Below are 19,097 nucleotides of genomic sequence, written 5' to 3' on the forward strand. Positions count from 1 at the left end.
CAGCATGTATAATTGTTACATGAATTTAACAGAGCAAATTATTAGAAAAGAACATCATTGAGAATTGACCACCTTCATAAAATACTAATTATCTGCAAGTTCAAAGCCAGCCTCAGCAATTTAGTTAAGCCCTAAGCAACTTAGGGAGACCTTGTTGCAAAATAAAAAATAATAATAATAAAAGGGTTGGGGAATGTGGCTCAGTGGTTAAGCACCCCTGGTTTAATCCCCAATATCTACCTATATCTATGTATAGATAGAGATAGAGAGATAGATAGATAGATAGATAGATAGATAGATAGATAGATAGATAGATAGATAAATAGAAGTTATTATGAAAAATAAAAATAACCGCTTGGACAAGAAAAGAGTTCTCCACAATATCACTGACATTTTGACAAAAGGGCCTCCTTCCCAGCTAGTAACTGTAACCCAGTAGCAGCAATGAAGGATAGAGGGATGATCCAAATTCATGTTCATTTAAAGCAGCCACATGGACAGCCAAGAGGAATGGTGAAGGCACGGTGCTGTAAAGGAGGACATGTCATTGGTCTTTGCCTTGAAGAAGGGGCCAAGGGCAGCAGAGTACTTCTCTGAACAGACAACTGTCATAAAGCCCAGGAAACAACATCTATTCTTAATTTACAAATGTACTTTACAGACCAACGTCAGCCCCCAGTGGTGACATTTTCAGCAGCCCACATCCGTAGGAGAAAAATAAGGGAAAAGATGAGAATTATTCATTCAATTAAATTATTCAATGTGAAAGATTGCCATTATTCTGAGAAGACTGTATCATTCTCATTGAAAAAAAAAAAAGGAACCTTTCTTTTTTGAAATCACAGTCATGTTTGAGAGCTGCAGTTGTGGCTCTTACTGCTGCTACCACCGCCGCTGCTGCTTCAGCTGCTATAATTTAAGTAAACCAGTCACAAAAATATTTTATGAAGCCCTCCTGCTCTGTAAAATCCAAAAGCCTTAGAGCCACTGAAAGTGTGAGGGACTGGTAGGCTGGATAAGCCTAATTTAATTCAAAGAAGGGAAAGTGTGCAAACAAATAAAATGACTGAACGCAATGCAGGTGCCTAAGTATACATTAGATGGATATCTCATCTCGTTCTTTTCGACCAGCTCTAAGCACTTCCAGGGAGCATCCTGGCATTCCGGAGCCAGAACACAAGCCCAGACAAGGACGGCCTGCATGTCCTTTCCACCTCCTCTCAGATAGAAAACTAACTCATCTCATTTCCCAAGCTGTGTAGATGGAATTTCTGTCCAAGGAACCAATGTGGCATCCACTGAGTGACCGCCAGTCCACATTCCTCAGCTTTCTGGGATGCCGCATAATTGCATTTACTCCCAGGGGCTCAAACCCTCTGGCCCTGTGTGGATCCTGCTGTTCAATTTTCTGCAACATTGGTTTCTGCTTCCCTCTCTGCACTCCTGCCCTCTCCTTGCCTCTCATCCTGCCATACCTCCCCCTAACATCTATCTTTTTCTCTGTAGTGGTCTCGCTGAAATCAACTGCTTCAGTACCCTCAGGGCATAGATTTTGCTTTCTCACGTTGGCACATTCAACTCCATCCTTTATCCTAGGGGCTGGAGAAGAGGGCTTCAGTAAAAATCCACTCAGGCTGAGGCCTGGCTGTAGAATTCTTTACAGACCTCAAATTTAGATCACAATGATTATCCCTTTGAAGGTTAAAAAGAAGGGTCTCACAATACCACAGGGAAAATCCTTGTCATACAGGATGGATGGCTACAAAGATGTCAAACCCCTGTCCCCAGCTCTAGCCCTGGAGCCAGGGGGTCTCACTCAGCCAGAAACGAGCTGATGGCTTGGAGAGCAAGTCTCTCCAAGGCTCCAGGTATGAGAAGCTCAGGCAGGAAGATCTCTAGTGTCCTCCATCTCCCATGTGGCCTCCCTCACTCATCTCAGCCTAGCCTGCGTTCTAAGCAGAGCCAAAGTGGGAGGCTGTCAGAGCAGAGCAGGTGGGTGACAGGGGGTGGCTTTCACTTCCTCATTCTGGGGATGATTGCACCATCTACCTCCCTTCAAGGAAATCTCTTGAGGGGATGGGATGGGTTTTTCTGTCCCTTTATCCTTTTAGGTTCTTTTTATTTTATTTTATTTTATTTATTTATTTATTTCGGTCAAAGAAGCTGTCTCAAGTTGGAGCTGGAGTGAGCACTGCACTTGGCTGGAGAGAGGTGGTTGACTTCATCACTGGCCTGATGAATCCCTGGAGACAGGTCCCACCAGCCAAACCTGGTGTGTCCTCCCAAGCCAATGCAGCTGCTACATCCACGTATCTATAGCAGTCACCAACCTCGGTGGCTGCACCCTTCCTACCTCCATTTGTGTGACCCTTTGAGATGGTGGGAGACTGGAACTGCTTGCATTTTTTTTTCCTAAAGGAAATTAGACACATATATCTATATGAGCATATAGATATATCATGATCTCTGCTGGGCTGAGACATATTTGTAAAACTTAAAGTTTAAAGAGTAGATCCAGGCACATTTGAGTCTCAATTTATGAATGCTTTAAAAGAAAATGCAAGCCACAAGACCCCAAGTCTCTCCATCACCATTAAATGAAAGTCCACATGAAAAATGTAGAATCTACTTGGTGGGAGATGATCCATTTTGTGGGCTTTTCAGATGTTCTACCTTCTGTTTGGGGTTTTTGTTGGTTTGGTTGATCTTGATTTCTTTTCTCTTTCTCTTCTACCCAGGATGTGCCTGGTTAGAGAAAGGGTCGTTATTAACATTCCCAAGGCAACAGCTCTCCAAATGCCTCGAGCACAAGAATTCAGTGCACCTACATAGAGGAAAGGGAAGTGTCCCTCTTGATGTGGTATTTTTCTGGGTTGTGTTTCTCTGAACCAAATGCTAACTGATCAAATTTTGTAGGTTTCACTGAATACAACTGCATGGAATGCTATTACTGTTTGCAATGCCACATGATATGAAAACATTGCATTTCTTTTTTGATCCAAAGGGGACTAGCAGGTTTATTGTGTTTGCATGTGCTTCCCCCCTAGACTCTGGCTGCCCTAACAAGAAATTCAATAAATCTGCTTCCAAACCATCTTGCACAAGCTTTGCATGTCCAGTCTGGGCCTGAGGAAATTAACAAGAGAATAGAACATACCATCGACTTGCGGAGTGGCGATAAATTGAGAAGAGAGCATATCAAGCCATTCTCACTGATGTTTAAAGACTCCAGCCTGGAGCACAAGGTAGAACTGAGTGTCCACAGTGGCTCTTTTTCTGAAGTAAATTGTTGTAAATGTTCATGGGACTAGAAAGAGCACCCAGGGGCCATGGTTTTGGTTTCTGTGTTTCTCCGGTGTTCAGTTTGGTTTGATTTGGTTTGATACTGTCTTTTCTTATTCTCTTTGAAAATCATGACTAGACTGAAGGCCCTGAAAGGAGGATGCTACTCAGATGAGAAAGCCCCAGCTTTGCTCTTAAGCCAAAGATGGCTAAAAGAACCAAGAGTCCTTAACTCTGTAAATCAAAAGAGTTTCATCCTCTTTGGGATGATTAAGCCAAGTGGCATTAATGTGCATTTGCCTTTGCTTTTATGGGACTCACATTGGCTGCAAACCTGGTTACAAAATATATGAGGAATCCCCATAACCTGATGTCAGCATATGTGATAAACACCAGCTTTCTCAACTGTAGACATATGCTATTCAATTTTCCCAGTTATCTACTGGCTGAGAGCTCCCCTGACCTAGGTCTAGCAGAAATAGAGATGTTGAAGATTCCACATCTTCAGGGTTGAATTCCACCTTTGCCACTTCTTTGTTATGTGACTTTTGATTAGTGAAGTGAACTCTCTGAGCATGAATTTACAACAAGGATAATGAACTTGCCTCCCTGTCATGTCATTATGAAAGACTCTAGGTCCATGCCTTGATTAGGTGAAGTTTTCAAATATGGCAGCCATCACCATGTTGATGACTTTTCCCATGCCTTCCCCCACCTCAGCTCTGAACTGTTAAGGAGGGCGGGAAGACAGGGTGCTGCCCTGCTTAACTGGGCTGCTCCTTTGCCCTGATGAAAGCCGACAGACCTTCCTTGGCTGAGCACAGGAGGTGTTTGGCATCTGCAGGAGCCTCCAGCAAGAACAGCAGGGAATTTGCAAGCAAATTTTGGGAGTTTGATCCAACACTCCGTAAAGCTCCAGTGAGCAATTCTTTTGTGAGTTTGCTCAGCTGCCTGTGAGATTCTGCTTTCCTTGGTTTGGGGAATTCACATTTCTCTGCACATTCACCCTTCCCAGTGAGTTTCTCTGATAACAACCTACAGATTGCAAACTCCAAAATTAATACCTTTGCCTGCAATTCCCAATTCAAGATGCATGTGTCTATGTACTAGCCAAACAGAAGGAAAAGAAACACTTTGCCTCTCTTGGTGCCCCCAAAATAGCAGGTGTGCTTTTCTTATTTATAATAAAATTAAGGACTGAAAGTGTAAATTAAATGCATTTTCTCTCCTGATTAATACATGGAAGGAGCTAGAACAATAAGCAAGGTAGCTTGACAAAGAATCTTCTCAATTAGCCGTACAGATACTTGTGTCCAGAGCTACACAAAACCTTTATTCTTTCAATCCTGCTAAATATGTACCTACTTTACTAATGACCTAACTCCTTCAGACTATAGTTTCTAGTGTGTTTTATTTAATAGTGTCCTCATCTCATGTGCAGCTGTGCGATGCTGGAAAAAGAATGGTCCTACAGGAGGCACAGTGTATGTGAGGTGAATTACTGAGACTGGAGAGGTCCTGACAGGACAATCAGTGGGCAGCCACCTGAACATACATGGACCTACCCACGGATGGTCCAGCCATCCACCACCTGGCATGGGCTCTGCACTGCATAGGTTCCCCAGTGGCAAGGACAATGGGCACGTCAGAAAACATTCACTTCCCCTGTGTCACAGAGACTATCCTTATTGACTTGTTGTGAGACTCTTTCTATGGACTAGGTTACTGCTGAGCAGATAGCACAGAATAAGCAACATCCATGGAGCATATACCAACTACAAGGCACTATTTCTAAGTTGTTTGCACAAATTTACAAAAAAAAATTCAGTAGTATTGTATCTTAATCAAGTTTAGGTTATCTTATACTTGATGAAAGGATACACAGAGAAATAATTATGACACATACCCAAAGTCAAACTGTCATAGGGTACTAGGAGCTGAGTCCACTAACACACCAGAGCTAGTGTTCCTTCATTTCACTGTCCTGCCTGGAACCCCGGGACCTGGAACCCAGGCTCTTGAATGGAGAATACAATGTTCTCCATCTTCTTTCTTTTGAAACTTTGGAAGGGTTGAGAGAGAAGGGGCTAGGGGCAGAAGTTAAATAGAAAGATCCTAAAGCTTTATCAAAGGCAAGGCTCTCCAACCGTAGGATTCATAATCAGAGAATAGGACCAGTGTTCTGCTACTCTGTGGGATTGTGTATGTCAGCTTAGTGCATCTTTAGTGTCATCACTATGACACTTAGAAGAGAGAACTGAGTCTTCAAGAGGTTAAGCAGAGGTCATGGAGCTCAAAATCCAGCTACCGTATTTCACTGACTCTAAGGTGCCATCAGATGACAGATGTTCCATTTTCTATGCGGCACTCAAAGAAATCACACAGCATGAGGAGGCTAAGAGAAAACACGGTATGCACACACACACACACACACACACATACACACACACAGACACACACACACAGCTGGCCTTACAACCTCAGGATAAAGGTAAACAGGAAAAAAAAAAACACCCAGGACACAGTGCAGCGAGGGAACCCAGGTGTGCACATCCCGGTGCTGATTAGATGAAGAAAAAGAGCTCCCTAGATTTAAACTCCGGTAGCATCTGCACAGGTTTGCCGCCTGAGTTCACACTCTGAATGTGGTCTAAAAAAAGCCTCAGACAAGAATCTAATTGAAAGTGGTACTGGTTGATATTGCCACCTGGTGGCAAGCAGAAGCAGGCTTTAAAAGGCTTTAAGATTCCACTGAGAGAAAGATGTTTAAAGTGCGTATTTTACACATAGTATCACATTTTAATTATCAATTTGCATACAGAATTTATGACTCCAAAACCTCTTTTCTTCCCACTGCCCTACCCTGGTCCTTAGATGCAAGTTTGGGCCATAAAAGCATATTTTCTAAACAGGAAGGTGAAAATGATTGTACTCTTGCAGTTTTTGTGGGAAGGAAAGTCTTCATTCTGCTTGAATGATAGGAAGATCCATGCATAAGGGACCTTGTTTTCACATCCTCCTTTATGAGGGAATTAGAGAATGCAAAGCTCCACTGAAACGTACAGAAATATCATCAACATTTCCCAGTCAGGGACCAATAGTGTCATGTGTACAGGATTTTTAGAAGAAAATGAAGGAAGACATAGGTTAAGATGAAAGGAAACTGCCTCACTTCCTGTGGCTGGTCTCAGAATGTTTCGTGCAAACTAAGAGCTGAAAGACCCAGGTTGATTTTGATCTGGTCCTATTTGGTGGGTTTCAGAGGACCAAAGCTCGGCTCATACTGTAGAATTCTAAGTAGCTCACTGCCCGTCTCCCCTCCCCCGTCCCACCCCCAGAAACCATGTTTTAGTTCAGCTCCAGAAAAGCACGCCCATGACCCCTGTGGCTTAGGCAAGCCTGGACAACACATTTAATGCTTTCCCTTCCCTAGGCCTTAGTTTCCTCAACTGTGAAATCAGGACATTGGACAGCTCCGCATGTCTTCCAGCAACCAATCATGGTGACCCTATAGACTGGTGTTCCTGGAACTGTCAGGGTTCATCCTTATTTTCCCAATGTCATTATGAGTAGCAGCTCATGTCTCTTCAAGATTCACCAGGGCTGAGCACAGTGGTGCATACCTGGAATCCCAACAACTTGGGAGACTGAGGCAGGGGATAGTAAGTTTAAGACCAGCCTCAGCACTTAGACCCTGTCTCAAAATAAAAAATTAAATGGACCAGAGATGTGGCTCAGTAGTAAAGCATCTCTGGGTTTAATCCCTATTTTAATAATTATAATAATAACAATAAATTTTAAAAATTTTAAAAAAACTCATCCAGGATAGATGTCATGTGGCAAATCACAGAATCCAAGACTTTGACCTGGACAGGTTAGAATTAGTACATATCAATATTTTCACTTCCCAGCAACATTGTGAGGACTTCCTGGCAGATTCCTGGATAGGGCAAAAGGGCTAACCTAATCACCAAAGGTACCTTCAATCCCTCCTAGATTTCACAGATGAGTGAAAATGATGAATCTTTTGCCCTTCTTTAGTGAGGCTACATATTTCCCAAGCAGGCTGACAGATCTCAGGGGCAAGCAAATATTGGAACTACAGTGATCAGATGTAGAAAACAACATATTCGTCAAATGCTGCCAATCATATATATTTTTTTCTGTTCAAGGGTGCATTTTCACTTACAAAAGTGTATGCCAAGCATATAAGGCAAAAAGAAGAAAATGAAATCTCTTTTAATCTTTTAATCCACGATAAGCACTGCTAGCATTTGGGCATCTGTCATGCTGGTCTTACATGAGTTTGCATCTGTATACCATCTATGCACCTTTCTATAACAATAAAGCATGTGTACTCAATGCTTTGTAGTACAACATTAGGCATTCTCTTCTTAATTCTTTTTCACATAATTATTTGATTATTAACTACTAAATAATTTTATTAATTAAATACTACTCAATTCTGTATTTACCATTTTGGGGGGTATTCAGTACTTTTTTATTATTATTATAAATTACAAACTATGTTGCTGCAGCCATTTGCATAGTTAAATCACACATCCATGCTTATTTCCTTTGGATAAAATCCTAAAGAGACTAAAGGAGTATGTATGTTTTCAGAACTTGATGTGCATTCTGAAATTGCCCTGAAGAATTATGCCTGTACTTTTAAGAATTGCCAATTGGATAAGAAGCAAAATGCATCTACTTATCATTTTGATTTTGACTTTTTTTAATTGAGGTTGAAGTTCTTTCTGCATATGTTTTGATCTTTATATTTCTCCTTTTGTAAGTTGCACATTTGTCTGAATTCCCATCTTTTCCTGTGGTACTCACCTTTGTTTTACAGAATTTCCTTATCTGGTAAGGAACTTAACCCTCATGAGATTATTTATCTTGGGCTCTTCCATTCTGAGCACATACACAAAGGTAGTGTTTCTTGGCCTCTGATTCTCATTTCTCTTCGAGAACTAAATTCTGAGTGAGACTTAGGATGAAGAAGTCAATTATTGCAATTACTCTTAGCCAGACTAATCCTACCTGACATCTTTAGAGGCTAAGGAAAACTTACCAACATAGGAACGCTAATGTGGAATAAAATCATTAAACTTAGTGTCCCTAAAACAATACCAGCACCTTAGAATGAGATACCTCCTTATCTTTAACAAAAATTAGTATATATTTAATATACATGTAAAAAACATTATGTATTTATGCTTTTGATAACTTTAGTGACTTAAGTGTTAAAATTCACCTATATCACTGAAGACTAGATTTCCCTCCTTCCTTCAATACTGATCTTTCAGCTTCATTTTGAAATATTTTCCTTCAAGAATAGGCCTCTTTTTGTCTTTGTGATATATTCATGCAACAAAACCGTCTTTTTCCTTGCTTAATAGTTTTCAAACTTGAGAATCACTTGGGGATCATGTCTGAGCAGCAGATACCTTCCCATCATACTTCTCCCAGGATTCTGGCTTTGCAGGGGGGCGGGTCTGCATTCTGAGAAAGATTCTCAAGATCTGAATTCTTGGCCAGCTTTCATTACCCTTGGCTGATCATGGACACTTGGGATGGTCACTTACCCACTTCTTCAGAAATCCACTCAGATCTGAATGTTCTCTGGTCCACACTTGAGCCAAAATGGCCTTCAATAGGCCTAGAGGGGATATCTCAAAGTGGCCCCAGAAACAACAGACCTTGGTTCGAATCCCACTTTGGAAACAAAAGTAGACATAAAGGACTGTCGTTTAATTTACTGATCATCAGTAGATACCGACAAGTAATTATCAAATGCCCATCTAACTCACAAATAGTCTTCAATAAGACAAAAGAAAGAAAATAGACTTGATTGCTGAGCTGATATGACTTGAACCCAATTCCTGCCCTTGCTGACTTGGAACTGCAGGATGAGGGGCTTGATCTCATTGAGATGTTGGTCATCATCTGCCCCTAGAAGTTGGTGTGAAAATTAGATGACACATATTTATATGGTAGATGTTTGAATGAATGTAATAGTCTTTCTTTTCCTTGTCTTTCTGATAGTATTAAGCCAAATCTGAGTGAGGTTAAATCCTTACTTAAAATAAATCTCATATTTCCCCAGAGATTTTTAAAGAAATCAGATCATGAAAAATGTCAGAAGGGGGGGGGGTATCTTAGTGTGTCTTATATCCCAGGGTGCCAGGGTCCAAACCTTAAATAAATCTGATGAATTATAGATTTGTCATACATTGGGAGAGGGATTCTCATCAACACCTCCAAATCTTTCGAACAGAAGCAATGACCACCATAGTCCCGGGATGTGTTTAAACATGTAAGCATCTTTTGTTTACCCTTTCTTTTAAGTGAGTTGTTTAGTCCAGGTTCTCTATTATCACCATCTTCCAAAGAAGCTGAGAGAGATAGCCTCCCTCTCTAAAGGCACTTGATATTGATCTTTCCCAAAGACTTTGCCTTTGTCCTAGAAGGAGAAGCCAATAAAGGATTTTTATATCATTTCACATATGAGTTTCTTCCCTGCAAGAATAGTCTTTCTATCCATACTTCTTGTGATTCCTGGAAATCCATCTGGCACACTCCATGTGCTTGGCTCAGTTTGTGCTCAACTTGTGTACAACCCAACAGGCATCTTGTATCAAGTACTGGAAGAAGACAGAAAGCCATGACCTTTGCTCCTGGGAATTTACACTGCTGTTTGTGATCTTGGGCCAGTCATTGAACTTCCCATCTTACCAATGGGTGTCCTAATGGCCACCTCACAGGCTTCTGTGCCAATGAAATGCAGCCAACTGATACTTATTAAATGCCTGAGAGGCTGCAGTAAACTGCAACTGAGACAACAGTGTTACTAGGAAACTGACACCTGTCCCTCACTTATGACCATATCAGCCGTATCATGAATATTTTACATTTGTTCCCTCATTTAATTTGTTACAACATCCTTTTATGCAGGTATTAGTTTTACTATTTGACAGGTGAGGGAGCTTCAATGAGTTTGAGCAGCTTTTCTAGGACCAAAATTTGTAGAAGGCAACAGAGCTGTAATTACAGTCAAATTCATTGTGTCTGCTAAGCCCAGACTATTGCTAATGCACCTTGTAAAATCCTTTAGTTTTCATACTGCCCAGTCTCCATTCAGTTTGGAATGCATTGAGAAGGCAGGCCGTCAAGTACATGGGGGTGGGAAAGGGTTAGATGGCAATGGTGTGGCAAATACCCTGGAAGAATTAAAAAAGCAAACTTAAAGTCATGATCATTTTATTTGTCCACTATACAACCCCCCCACACACACACACAAATGCACATACACATGCATAGAAATACACATACACATCTTACAACTCACCACACATTCCTAGCAACACTCAGAACCTTGATAAATATAAACTAGAACAAGGGAACTCTACTACTGTCGCTGTCTAAGCACATGCAAAAATCAAATAGGTGAACATGTAAATACATAAGACACCTTTTCTCTATGATAGTAGGAACAGGAATCAGGAGTCCTTGAACCACCTCTGAGCTGTGTGCACAAAAGAAGGTGGGTTAGTTCAAACAGTCAAAGAACAGAGCCAAAAGTCAGAGATAGCCTCTTAACAATACCAAAGACACAGGAAACCAAATTGACAGTGAGCTTCACTTTTATACACAAATTAACCATCAGATTTTTCTCAATTTTGGCTAACAATAACAAATATCATTATTATGCTTGATATGCACCAAGTTCTATGCTGAGTATTTTTGAAACATTCATTTAATGTTACTTTTTTATCCGCCACATAAAAACTAGGATTTGTCACATGAAGGAATCCTTAGAAAATTCTTTGGCTAAGTACAATTGATTCTTATTGTTCAGAATTTCTCTGTTTTCTCTGTCTTTTATAAAGAAAATCAAAGCCAAATTGAGGCTTAGGAGATTTCAGGGGGAAAAAATGTATCAGACACTTTGAAATATTTCTTCCCTCTTCACATCAATTCTTATTTGAATTATAAGGGTTGGAATATGGTAATAAAGAATGAGTTTGGCAAAGAAAACGAGGGTAGACTAATGAATGAACTTGTTGACTTGTTAGAATGTTGGACTCTGCAGATAAGTAATAAGAAAAAAATGCATGTTTTTGTCTTGGAAACTTTCAGAATTTATTGAGTATTCTGCTTCTCATTTAGATGCATACAAGTGGCAACATGGGGATGGAACCCAGTGGTCTCAGCTGTTCTCTTTCATTTCTCTAAATTCTACATGTCCAAATCATTTTCATGATCTTGTTTTTATAGCATTTTAAGGGAATTATTCCGCTGCATTATGAGGCCCCTCTTATATTTTTGCTGCTCTTGTAAGTAACAAAATAATATGAGTATTTGGGCTTCCTCCTCAGGTACAAAGAGCAGGTTTCTAAGATGCTCAGGGAAGAAATCCCCCTCTTATTCAAACAGCGGCCTTGTGAGACTTTTTTATATTCTTGATATTCCCATGTCAATTATTGCTACTTTTACCACCCAGTATGTAGTCAATGACTTCAAGGGTCATTTCACTCACATCTTTTTATCAGACCAATTATCCATTTCCAGTCCTAGAAAGCCAGCAGAGTCAGAAGTACCAACTCCCCCCACAGTGATGCAGTGTCGGGTGGTAGAAGGCACTGACCCAGAGCTCGAGACCATTCCAATGCCTTCTGTATAGATCTCATCACCATCTGCAGCCCAGGGCTTCTAGTGGAAGTACACAAGGAAAGTCACAAGTCTCTCAGACTCACCATGGCTTGAGGGACCAGACCCATCAGGAAAGGAAGCACACGCATTCCTCCTAAGGATGGAGGGTATGGGAAGGGAAAGCAGAAGACGGTGGGTCAGAAACTTGCAAAAGTTTTGTAAGAATTCTCTCATGTCAGTCTAATTCCTCACAAAGGAGAGCAGGCCATTAGAAGATACGCTACCATTCAGGGCCTTCTGTTATCCTGTGGTGGCAGGGATGTGGGGACATCCTCCCATCTCACACTTTGGAATTCACTCATCTTAGAGTTATGCTAGCATCCTTCCTTATGATTCAACCACTTTCATTCAAAGGTCAGACCACTTAGAAGGAAGTGTGCCAGTGAGACTCCACAGCTCACCTGTCACTTGTAGAATTGCTCTCATAGATGGTTTGATTGGACTAGACACCAAAATGGAGAAGAAAGATGCTATGTTCCAAAATTTAAAAATCGTTGCAAATTAGATTCTTACTTTTTGTTGTAATTATGCATTTTATCCAAATGTCTAATTTTTAGGAAACTCTAAGCCACACCATTATACATAATACATGAATTTAGCAATAGGATAGAAGCTGAATTTCTTCACTCACTTATGCAAACTGGAAAGATTGTCCAGATTGAGATGCTTCTTGAATTTAAGACATATTAATTTATTTAATGAAAGGTGTGTTACAAAATTCTCTTTCTTCAAACCAGATTTATCCAAAAATGGAATGGGCTCCCAAGTAATGTGTAATCCCCCCAACCTGAAAGTATTTGGGTCTGGGTTAATGGCTCATTCCTGAATTACTAAGTGAAATCAGCATTAGTAAGTCTTTGACCAAGGGCACCAGACATGTAAATCTCATCCTCTTATAAGATTTTGCAATAGCACCCACAACTTAGATAAAAAGCCAGAGTATAGCTGTAGTTTAGACAACTAGTTAGATACTTGCTTTAAATGGAAGCATCCTCTACTTCTTGCAGAGATGTTAAGAATTTAGTCAGCACCTTTCAGCTTATCCTTGAAATAGAGATGAGGAGGGTGATTTCCATCCCCTTCACTGAGCAAGATTTCTAAGGACTGCTTCAGGCACTAAAGATTTTTCAGAACTATCTCAGAAAAGATTGGAAGCCATGTCCCTCAACTCTACAGCTAATTTCACTGATCATTCCTCTAAGGATAAAACATCTGGAATGGGCTTTTTCTTCATTTGATCAGACTTGGATTTCTTGGATTCCTTGTGAACCATTGACCCTCGTTTCTCTGATTTCAATTCTGAAAATAACTTTCAAGAGGACTCATGGCAACATCCCCAGACATGAATCAAATGGAACACAATTTCTTCATGCCCCAATTCCTTAGAAGGAACTCTAAGTCTGAACTTCTTCAAATCAAGCCAGAGTTTTCATTTCTAGGATGACTTTATCATCCTCCCAAGACCCTGGGCTCTCCTTTTCTGTTGTGTTTACTATGCTTTTGGTTTCCTCCCATGTTATCAATTCACCCATCTGGGACTAAGCAGAGTCTTTCATTTAGCTTCACATCCTGCTGAGAATCCATTCATCAGTGATGAAAACACAGCAGGGTCATTCCACAGGATGCTTCTGAAGACCAGGTGCCCAATTCACGTTCCACTTTCATCCTAACCAAGATTTATATAGAACCAATTTTTTTAACACATTCTCTTTTTATATATCTTGATCATATCTCTAATATATAGCAAGCAGAACTGCCATGCATGCTAAGAACAAGGGCTAACCCTGAAGATAACAGGAGATAGTGCAGCCAGTGAGACCTCACACTGGAGTCGAACTCTTTGGATCCCCTTTTACAATAAGTGGAGGTGAGGCTGAGTTGCTCAACTCTTCTAATCCTCAGTTTCTATATGTACAAAATGGAAATAAAATAAACAAGATTTTCCTCAAAGTCTTGTTGCGATCATTAAATGGGATCCTCCATGGAAACACGCAGTACAGTGCCCACTTCATGCTGGGAATTCATTATTATTCATATTTGTTATGATAGATATGTTTCTGAATCAACTCAAACCCTACAGATTGAAAAATAATAATATCCCAAATTCTAAATTAATCTCTCAAAGGAATCATTTGACATTTGTTCCAATAGCTCACTCTTTTAATTGGTACGAATCCCATTTATAGTTGGCTTGTGTACTGCCTCAGGCATTTCCTGCCCATAGACAGGGGTTCAGTGGAAAGAACTTCACTACAGTCAAGAGATGTGGCTTGTTGTGTGCACTTTCCCACCGATCAACTCATTCCCTTCTCTGATCTTTGAGGTCCCCACCTGGAAGAAATAAAAATTTCCAAGCTCCCTTCCAGTCCAAGGACTCAGTGAATTATAAGGGTCCTATGGTCCTTCCCAGGACACCTTTCTTAAGGGTCCCTGGAGGAGCAGAGAATTCCACGCATTGCTGGTGAATATTTTAGGAAGCAAGGGTAAGAATAATGGCAGGTGTTTTCTCATTGCATGTGTCTCAAAAGCACATATATGAAGTTATGGTCCCTTTTGCAGAATTCTTCCTAATATGATGCACACATCAGTCAAGCAACACTTTCAAGGTCCCCACTGAGTACAAGGTATTGACAAGGTGTGAAAATTGGAGTAGAAAATAACATTCTGGAAGGTAACACCACAGCTGAAAAGTACACTTCCCAAAGCCAAAAGTATAGCAACAAAATAACTATAACTAATTGATTAACAGAGACAATTTTGTAGGGTTATCATGTGTAAGGCACTGCTCTAACACTTTGCCTATATTAACTTATTTCATCCTTCCAATAACCTTTATAAGATAGCTCCTAATCATACCCACTATGAGACATAGAAAACTTAGTAAATTTTTCCAAGCTTGCATAGCTAGTAAGTATTGGCTCTGGGAATCAAATCCAAGTAGTCTACCTCTAGATTATGTCTATGCTCATAACTAAGATATGAAAAGGGCAGTGGGGCCAGGTGAGGAAAGAACAGAGGGGACAAAAGGATTGTCTAACTTTGGCGCAACTCACTAAATATAGCTATGAATACGAGTATTCAGACCTTCACACGTCCAGAGGAAGTTAAATGACTCACTCACTCCTCGGTCTCGGTACCCTATCATCCTGAGCCAATTAGAAGATTTCGTTTCATAAGTCTACTCTCTTTGCCTTTCAAAGTAACACTATGCTCCATTCTGAAACCTAGTGTTCTGTGGTTGATGGACATTGCCTTCACAAATATGATGAGGTTCTTCTTTTGTGTGCCTGGGCTCAGCACTGGAGTTCAAACACGGAAATGTTGTAGCATTGCAGAATTTAGACGTCCTCCTTTGACAGAAAAGAGGCCAGAGATGAGAAGAAATTGGCTTTGTTCAAAGTGAAATACTGATAGATCTAAAGACAAAATAAAGCTTCTGCTTTGTCTCCACAAGCTTGCTACCTGGAAAGGACGGAATCCAAAACTTTATGCAACTTTAGTCTGAACAAATGATCATGTGATATTTTTAAGTCATCAGTGAGAAACATTCAGGAGTCAGAGATTCAGGCTTAGAATCTATAGGAAGAGACATTTTTCCAATGAGAAAAGGAAAGGAATCCTTTGCCAAGGAGTGAGTTCTCAAGCCCCTTCAAATTGAGAGTACTTAAAATCCTGGAAAGCCTTGCTCCAGCTGAGAGAGAAGAAACCCACTTCCCCAAACAGAGCAGAAAGGGTCACCTGATGAAAATCCGCAGATATTTGAGTGGACAATTTGAAAGACTACCTCCATTACAAATGCAGGTCCATTATAACTTTCTTATTTTGTTGTGATGATGATGATGATGATGATGATGATGATGATGATGATGATGATAGCGGTGGTGGTGATCATGATAGTGTTGGAGAAGAAGTGGTGAAAGAAGAAAAGGATTAAGCTGGCCAAACATAACTGCTGTTGTTTTTTATAAAATCCCATTATTAAAATTACATTACCAAGCTGCTTTGAAGTTAATCAGTCAGTAAAAATAATCAAATCTTAGGCAATTGGTTGTCAGAAGGAATCCAGATATTGCTCTTTCTTTTAATTAACTTCTTTATGGCCTATTCATTTATTTTTAAGCAAGTGTGTTTGGGTCTCGTGCCATGTCCTTAGACAGCACTATTGGTAATTATAAATAACGTGGATTTTCTATGGACTTATCAGGATTCAGGATGGCTTATAGAGATTCTTCAGGGCCTTGTTCCTGGATCCCCTTCCAGACATCAACCAGATTGTCAGCAACTGAGCAGAAGCTTCGATGCAGGGGAGTAAAGAAAGGTCTGTCTTGCAAACAAGAAACGTGTGGTGTCTGTGCAGCACTGTGCACCACCCAGGCAGCTCAGCCACTGCAGGTCCCTCACAAGCCTGCACCATGACACTGAGCAGTCAGTTCCAGTCCAAAATCAGGACGACATCCAGAAATCAGCAAGAGAGTAAAAACCTTATAATTCTACTGCAAAAACCACACCAACAACAAGTTAGACTAATTTTATTATTTTGCTGATATAACTGAAATCTTATATTAGTATTGTGGACATACAGCTTAAGATGTCATGACAGATCTATTTACCAGCTTCTTGGATTAAGTGATTCTGACATTCAAATCAAAGATTATAAAGTTCCTGTGCCAGGCTTAGCTTTCCATCTCCTCCCCTAATCCAAAACTAAAATGATCTGTATGCTGTGTGATCAACAGCAAGTTACGAGACATCTCTGGGATTAAGGCAAAATACAGGACTTGGTTTAGAGTTCTAAGGTCTTTTTGAGTTTTATAACCCTTCCCTGTTTTTGAAAGAAGTAGATTTTTTTCTCAGCTAAGCAACTCCAAGATGGTTCTAGACACAAGGCTGGAGTTAGGAAAATACGTATTCAATGAAAGCCTTCCAGAAGCTTTTAAAGCTGGACAATGAAGTTACTGAGAGCTCTGGGTAATTTAAATAAAGTTAGCACCATTGCTCAGGGCTGCCTCGAGCAGAAAACAGAAGGGCATTGAGCATGTTGGCCCATCAGTCTTGGTGTCTCTGCTGGGGGACAAAGGGCTATCCTAGTTGGAGATCTCCTGGGCTACTTTCTAAGATTCTGTGAATTTATTTATTTTCAACAGTTATTTAAAAAAGAAAGAAAGAAAGAAAGAAAGAAAGAAAGAAAGAAAGAAAGAAAGAAAGAAAGAAAGAAAGAAAGAGAGAGAGAGAAAGAAAGAAGAAAGACTCCCTGGGAAAATATTTCCCTATATAACCAAAGCTGACAAAAAATAAAGCAAGGTCCTTAAATGATTTAAATTTACTCATGGAGAAAGCCAACGTGAGCTTAACTTGCTGCATATGTAGCCGTGTGCTCTTCTGTTAGGATGGTACTAGTCCACAGGGAGCGGGGAGGGCCATAGAGGCTCAAGGAAAGCCCCTCACCCGAGACTCTTCACGAGGTCGGCTGCTGTCTTTTTCCCTGGCAGGCTGCGGGGAGGGTGGAGATAGTGCATAAGAAGGTTTATGAAACTACTGATTCCTCTGAATTCTTTTTTAAAAACTGAATTGCCTTGTTTTTTTTTTCTCTTCCCCCTAACCTCAGACACTGCTAAAACTTAACTCTTCCAAAAGCCTAACTCTGCTGCAAAGTAATTCATTCTCCTTTTTTTTTTCCTTTCAATTGCAGTATTCTCAAATGAGGGATGAAGTATTCAAGTCCAACCTGGTGTGTGCATTTATCGTTCTGCTATTTATCACGGCAATACAAAGTTTGCTTCCTTCTTCAAGGTAAATATGAAAGGACTAAGTTATCAGGTGCAGTGTCTCTCCTGACCCTCACTGGGGCAGGGCAGCTGACCTTCCCCAAGGGTCAGAATTTTAAATGACTGGATCCAAGATCCACGCCAAGATGTCTGACAATTCAGTATCTATTCTTGATTGTCTTTCTCTATATGAAAATCTCATTGCTCTGCCAAGGCAAGACTCTTTTGCCCAATCTAATGAAAACAATAACCAAAACCAAAACAGATCTGCCATTATTGGGCACTGTACCCATGAATGCAGAAAGAAACTGACCATCAGAGCCTCAGTCACCATTCACTTGTTCATTTTTCTATGTAAATTATTTATAAAGACAGCATCCCTTCTTCCTGGGTCATAAACATTGGCGCTTTAACAATACTGCCAATACCTGTATGTGGTCCAGTCACTTCTAAATACTCTGTACAGAAATTCAAGAAATCCTCACTGCGACCCTATGAGGGAGATACTGTGCTCACCATCACTTGAAAGAGGAGGAAACTGAGGGTCAGAGGACGACAGAAGTTGCCCAAGGATTCACAATTGAAAGATGCTACACTCTGTATTCGAACCCACGACGCCCAGCTCCAGAGCCAGGGTTCTTAACAAGGGCTGGGGCAGGAAGTGCACAAGAAGAGCCTTGTGACAGTTAATGGCTGTTGACTTGACTGGATTCCGAGAAACCAAGATGATTTTTGGTAATGCACACGTCTTGGTGTCTCTGTAAGTGTGTTTCCAGACACAATTGGCAGCAGGTCAGAGACCAGATCAGGTAGGACCGAGCCCTGAGCATGTGCAGAACCATCCAGTGGGGGAGGGATATGGAAAAAGAAGCAGAAGCAAGGGGAGCCTTGGGCTCCGCCACCGACTGATCTTGAGGGGTGCATTTTGTGCCTCTGCCATCACGGGCGCGCAGCCTCATCTTTTGAACATCCGCTTGACCAGAGACTCTCCAGGAATCTCCTGGCTCTGATCTTCGGGAGAAGCCTGTCTAAACAAGCCCAGAGCATCCTGTCCTACAAGATAGCAGGGAAACCAACAAGCACCAGGAGAGTCAAAAGGACTCTAAGCCACCAGAGAAGCTCCCGCTGTCCAAAGAACTCATAATGTGAACTTTAGTAGAGATCATTTTTAGAAAGTTCAATCAAAACCCAGCAAATATATGGAACGCCATAAATTTATTTTAATATTTTTTTAAGTTGTTTATCTGTGGTAGGAACTGGCTGATCATCTTGAAAACTGATGAACAAGTGAGAAACAAATATTTTTTTCTTCTTTTCTCTGCACTGTACCACAAA

General features: G+C 40.7%; 1 protein-coding gene across 4 annotated transcripts in view; it reads left to right on the forward strand.

Annotated features, from left to right (window-relative positions):
* The window catches only part of Adcy8 (adenylate cyclase 8), a 216,573-nt gene that overhangs the window by 129,778 nt on the left and 67,698 nt on the right, over positions 1-19,097 (forward strand). For 3 of the 4 annotated variants that reach the window (XM_078016706.1, XM_005316148.4, XM_013356229.3), the window contains exons 8-9: positions 3,048-3,245; positions 17,687-17,787. In XM_078016706.1, the coding sequence (XP_077872832.1) occupies positions 3,048-3,245; positions 17,687-17,787 (299 nt within the window). The remainder of the gene's footprint in view (positions 1-3,047; positions 3,246-17,686; positions 17,788-19,097) is intronic. The other variant, XM_021724125.2, reaches the window with a different exon arrangement.

Source organism: Ictidomys tridecemlineatus, chromosome 7 (assembly GCF_052094955.1).
Source record: "Ictidomys tridecemlineatus isolate mIctTri1 chromosome 7, mIctTri1.hap1, whole genome shotgun sequence".
In the NCBI taxonomy this organism is placed as follows: domain Eukaryota; kingdom Metazoa; phylum Chordata; class Mammalia; order Rodentia; family Sciuridae; genus Ictidomys; species Ictidomys tridecemlineatus.